The sequence below is a fragment of the Drosophila virilis genome, chromosome X (assembly GCF_030788295.1).
Source record: "Drosophila virilis strain 15010-1051.87 chromosome X, Dvir_AGI_RSII-ME, whole genome shotgun sequence".
NCBI classification, from domain to species: domain Eukaryota; kingdom Metazoa; phylum Arthropoda; class Insecta; order Diptera; family Drosophilidae; genus Drosophila; species Drosophila virilis.
In genome coordinates, this window is record NC_091543.1 from 11,202,501 (window position 1) to 11,208,787 (window position 6,287).

General features: G+C 43.3%; 1 protein-coding gene across 1 annotated transcript; it reads left to right on the top strand.

The window, feature by feature from the left end:
* The first annotated feature begins 843 nt into the window (after positions 1-843).
* Positions 844-1,461, top strand: LOC138911101 (uncharacterized). Its single transcript, XM_070208318.1, has one exon. The coding sequence runs from the start codon at positions 844-846 to the stop codon at positions 1,459-1,461; it is 618 nt and encodes a 205-aa protein (XP_070064419.1).
* Positions 1,462-6,287: the final 4,826 nt, after the last annotated feature.

Sequence of the window (6,287 nt, forward strand, 5' to 3'; positions counted from 1 at the left end):
AAGTTTCATTTGAATTATTTTCAGAACATTCTAAGAATAAGAAAATACTTCTTCAGTTAAAAGTAAGGCACTTTTGACTGGCAATTAAGGTTCATAGCAAATTTACCAGGTGGACTCGGTACATATGATTGATAGAAAATGAAGCTGAAGCTTAATCTTCCCAAAAAGAAATTAAACCAACAGTTAAGGTTCATTGCAAATTTACCTGGAGCCCGCTAGGCTGAGTATATACATTTGAAAATCTGCCCAAAGTAATTAAATTAAGGATGAAAATGATGATGCAATAAAGCTAACATTTGCCTTGGAATTTGACTGGCAGCTAAAGTGGATTGCAAATTTACCATGTGGAGTCAGTTTCAACTATTAACTGATGCAATTTGAGTATAATATATCTATAAAAACAAAACCAGCTTTTGCCTTAGTAACAAACATTTGGCTGGCAGTTAAAGTACATTGCAAATTTACCAAGGGCATGCGTGAATTCAGCTGGAGCAGCGGCTGCCGATTGCCAGCTAGGCTTAGACCCGGCAGATGAGCTGCGATGCATTGATTAACAAAAGCTTGCCACTGATTGTTGTTGTTGTTGATGTTGTTGTTGTTGTTAAAGTGATGCAGTTCGCGGCGCATCCGGCGAGCAAATGTGAAAAACAGCCAGATGACGACTTAGCCGGGCCAGAAACAATGGCCCCGGCTGAGAACTGTGCACGGGCAGCCTTTATAAATGGGCCTGGGATGAGCAGCCGTTCGTTTAGTTGGCCAGCAGCATTTGTCAGCTAAGGGAGAGTTTTTTTTATTCGAAATTCTTTCGAATCAACCGCGAGTGAAACGGAACTGATGAGTACGATGACCACGATGCGCCACTGGAGGCTGCTGCTAAGCTGGTTGCTTGTGAGCAGCTGCATTGCGCTTGCCACGCCCTCCCTGCTGCAGCTCAAGAAGAAGCTGCTCTTCGGACATGGCGGAGGCGGCGGCGGCGGCGGCTATGGAGGAGGCGGCGGCTATGGAGGCGGCGGCGGTTATGGAGGAGGCGGTGGCTACCATGGAGGTGGTGGCTATGGAGGAGGCGGCTATCAAGGCGGCGGCTATCAAGGCGGCGGCTATCAAGGCGGCGGCTATCAAGGCGGCGGTGGCTATGGCCATAAGCAAGCGCCCAGCATCGAGGTGTATGTGGTTAAGCAGGTGCCTGTCTATCACGGAGGCGGAGGAGGCGGCGGCTATCAGGGCGGCGGCTATCAGAGCGGCGGCTATCAGGGCGGCGGCTATCAGGGCGGCGGTGGCCATCAAGGTGGCGGCGGCATAGGCGGCTACCATGGCGGCGGCGGCGGAGGAGGAGGCGGCGGCGGCGGAGGAGCCGGCTCCTATGCCAGCAGCAGCGCCAACAGCTACAGCTATGGAGGCGGCGGCGGGGGCGGCGGTGCCTATGCCAAGGCTTCAGCCAATGCCCATGCCGGTGGCTGGTAAAATCCAGCAAGGAGCAGTGCATCAGTTGACAAAACTTCTTCTTTTTTTTTAAATAATTTTTAAGCGACTTGTGAATAAAAGTTCAAATTGTTGTTGGCAAAAAACAAAACGATGCTGAGGGAAGGCCATAAAAAAGAGGTGGTTGGGGGAGGGGGGGGATGGTGGGGGCAGCATTTTAAAGTTCTGAATGACAGCATGTTTTGTATAAAGAAAAAAGAAGTGCAAAACTTATAATACCCTACACAACAAATGAATGAAAGAAATGCGCCCAATATTACGTATACGATCGGACTACAATGTCCGATTCGCTGTGGTTGGCAGCAGAAGTTGACTCGAAGAATAGCAAGGTTTTGCAACTGATTTTGCAATCGTTTCTTTACCGATCTCTGTATGGATATAAGTAATAGTCCGATATGAACAAGAACCGGGATGGGCAAAATATCTGGCAAAACGAAAGACTTGTAAATGCACGAACTTGACCTTTAACCAATATACTTATATTTCGACTTAAATAGATATAGCCTGCAGGCTCATCAGCTCATGCTGATCAGGAATATATATGTATAGCTAATGGATGGCCAGATTCTATTGCTGCTAAGCGTCACATATTGCATGACAGAACCGAAATACCCGCTGTTGGGGCAGGCCATAATATTGCCTGCAAAAGATCGCATATTTCGAAACCCGTTTTGCTGCGAAAAAAAAATACTCGTATGTAAGCAGCGACAACAACAACAACAATTACAACAAATTACAACAAGAAAAACAAAAACATGAAGAAGAAGCAGCAGCAGAAGCACCTGTGAACGTGTTTCAAAATGCCAACAACTTGGCAAAGTGAAAGATTTCATAAATTGGTTTTTGTTAGCAAGCAGAATTTACGATATTCGCGCGGGCGTGTTTCGTATTCCAATTGGATTTGCCAATTGGAGTGGCCAATTGGCATTGTCGCCCACACAGATTCCAAGCAGATGCTACGCACACCTTCAACATGCCAGAACCAAAATAGTTTCTCTTACTGAGATCATTTTGTTAAAAATGCGCAATTTCATCTCGAGTTTGTGTGTCGAACAATTATTGTTGTTTAATTAGCTAGCTAGGCGCAGTATGGAGGGGGGGGGGGGGGGGGGTAAGTGGAATTAAACAAAAAGTAAAATTGTTAAATATGTATAACAATATTATACTGTATAATTTCATGCCTCTAGTTCTTTTAATAGCCAAGCTACGATTAAGGGAACCTGTTTGCAAATGGATATTTATTAATATATTAGCTAAGTATAAGGAATATGGAAGGGGAAAGGGAGTGGGGGTGGGGCTGGGGACGGGGAGACATGGGAGAATGGAGATAAACTTGTTCTCTATATAAAGATTTTAGTTTCCGCCCACAAACGGCGACAAAGGGCCAAATCGACCTAGTACTGATCGGATATATATATATATATATATTGGCACTAGGCTAGGCTGCAAGAGAGGGAAGGTCAGTTTTCCAATTAATGAGCGGCATCCTTTTGTACCCGGAATCCATTGGAGATGTGTAAAAAGGGTATTACGAAAGCGTATACATATAGAACTAGATCTTCTCGATCAAACGGATGTCGAGATCGGAAACTACACAAGCTGGAGACGCCCCTTGCCAAATGCAGAACGAGTTGCTCAGTTTAGTTTCGATAGATTCTCTCGATAAATATCTCGATAAATATCGATAAATATAGCCGTGTGCTTTGGTACATAAGTCCAGAACTTTTCAAAATGATCAGACCATAAGCTCCGAATTTAACCAGGAATCCATTTCTCCATACAGAGGGAAGCCGTTGTTGGAGCTGGAAGAATCTAGGGTATCTGCCAGTCGGTTGCTTGACTCTAGCGCTTCTCCTCTTGCTTGTGCTTGTGCGTCTTTTTATTTGCATTCTCGTGAATTATGACAAAGGTTGTTGCTCGATTAGACGCAAACTGCGCCCTGGCATTGCGGCCGAGTATCTTTAAGTATGGCTTGTATCTTGTAGCTGTGTCTCTTTGTATCTTTGTATCTTTTTGTCGCTGTGCATCTGCGATCCTGGACATCTTGGCAGATTGACATTCGCACTGGAAAAACTTGTTTGCTCGCGTTGTTGTTGTTGGCTTTGCCGATGATCAAAGCCAATAGCAAAGCCAATTCGAGCCGCTTCTCACGTTTCCCAATCGCTTGGCACGGGCATTATTGAAAGTTTTTCGAATTTCCAGCGCACAAGGAAAATGCGCCTGCCTGTGAGCTGCATATATGCTGGTGCACATACATATACCTTATATATCTATCTATATATATATATGTTTATATAGTTAATATACAGCTGCAGTCGCATGAGATTTTCCTCAAATCGATAACAGGTTTTTGGGCTCCGGCTCCGTCTTGGCCTGGCCAATTTTAATGGTTGCAGCAGAAAGTTTTCTGTTTTCTGCCGTTTTTTTTTTTCGTTGTTTTCTTTTTGTTATTTCTTTATACCCTGTAATGCTAGAGTGCGTAGCTTGACCTGCTCGATTACAGCTCGATAAATATCGATTTTCAGTTTTGGTTTAATTGAAAGCATCTCAGATTAGTCAGATCTAGACATCGTTCTGGCCAATCTCTTATATATACGCACATTAATCGATAAATATCGATTTTCGGCCTCAGCTGCTATTCAGCAAATCTCTGAGACAGACAGATCTTAAGACTCTTACATTTTGAATATAAGTACAAGGGCCAGCCGTACATTATTCGCTGAAAATCGAAAAAAATCGATACATGTTTGAAGTAAATAAAAAAGGAACATCGATATTTATCGAGGCATGCTTCAAGTCAACAAAAACTGAGAATCGAGAAACTACTTGCTCAAAATCGATAAATATCGATTTGCAAACGTGGTTGATTTAGGGCAACTCTCTGCGATTAGCAGTAGACGTAGAGACGTTCACATTTGGGAATTATCTGAACACAGAAGATAATTCAGAAGTGTGTGTGCCCAGCTGGGCACAGGGTATCTTCTGGTCGGGCATATTCGCATAGATAGCGCTCTTACATGGCTTTTTCTCTCTCTCTCTGTTGAGGCCTGGGGCTCATTGAAGTGCAGCCAAGCTGTGGTCAGAAATATGCGGATGACAAGCGGCCAAATGTTGTCGCTCTCCTCACTCGCTCTCCCTCTCTCTCTCTGTCTCCATCTCTCGCTCTGTGTGCCTAGCTCTGTTTAAGTATGGGTCCGTTCCGGCCTAGCTGCTTTAGTGGCAACACTTAAATTGCGCCGTCATCATCGGGTGCATTCCATGTGCCAGGTTCTGTGGCCCACATTGGCTTCCAACTGGCCTCTTGCGGCCGGGCCAATCCGCTTAAATGGGCGTGGCACTAGTCCATACTGCAATTGGAGCAAATCGCTTCAGATATGGCACAAGCAAAGCTCCAAGCTCCAAACTCCAAGCGATCAACTATCTCAGCTGCAAACTGATCAAAGTATCCAAAAAGTTGTGGGCAAATTTCGAGTTTTTAAAATTCTGACCATGCGACTATATATATATATATCATATATATTCCAATTTTCGTAGAATCTCGTATTGTTCTATTGAACAGTCAATTTATAATCTTTTATGCTCCCAAAATCTTTTCATTAATAATATTTAATTTCTACCCATAGAGCTTTATCTATACTGGATAACAAAATAAGAACTTACCTGTGCTATATAGATGCATAATGCTTGATTCCAATTTGATTTTGCAATTTCCAGAAGGAAAGCTCGCTCAGTTTTGGCATGGCAGCGAAAAGTGGACAGTCTATAAAATGAGTTTAGATACAAAGTAAGATATTATTATTATTATTTAGTATGTGCTTCAAAGTCAGCAGATCGTATGAACATACATATTTCAAATTTTGGATAAAGTCAGCAATCGGGCTATAAAAAGGACACTTGAATTTTCTTTTTAATTTTGCCTTTCTTCTGTTCTGGACAGGAAATCTAATGTAGCTAGCTTTAAATGAACTAACCTCGAAATGTTAAGGTTTATGTCAAGAAAACTTCCTTCATAGTTCCTAAATTCGACTTCTTAACACGTCGCACTATAGAATGTCATTATCGAATCGTTCAAAAGAGCAAAAAATAACTGTTATGCACTCTTCGTCATCTTCATCAACTGTTATTGAAGACTTCTCAAGATACCATGATAAAGAGATTTACACAATGTATTTGACAGGTTGCTGCAAGGAAAAAAAAACCTTTAAAAAAAAAACTAAAAATTCGAGTCAGTCACAAGACGCAACGCAGAAATTGGCAAATAATTTGGGTACGACCAAAACTGGAACATCGTCAGGAAAGGCAGGCAATACGTACTGCAAAAACCAACTGTAAAACCAGTTGCTGCGGAAAAAAAAAATAAACAAGAGTGCACAAGTAGGGAGTGCACGACTAGGAGATGCTCTATACGAGAACCTATAAATCATTTCAATGGTATTTATCATTAGCATTGGCACAGCTTATCGTTAATTTTAGGTAAAGTCTGTCTGCGCGGGCATTAGGCAGAGCCACCCTATAGTCATCTAGAACGAAGAGTTCAGGTACGCGCACAGACGATAGGCGTTTACAGCTAGCCATAATGCACTTACAGTGCGTACAGGGTACAAAAAGAAACACGAAATCTCAAGCTGGAGGATCACTTGGCGTTGATTTGACATTTTGTCGCCTTTAGCGAAATGCCGAACGGGCAGCAAAAGCGAAATGCAAACTTAGGAGCAGCGACGCTCGGCAACACGAAGCTGGCCTCGGCTGCGACACGAAGCCGCCGCGTGACTGAGCAGCAGCTGAGCTCCGTTTGCCGACGTGCGTCA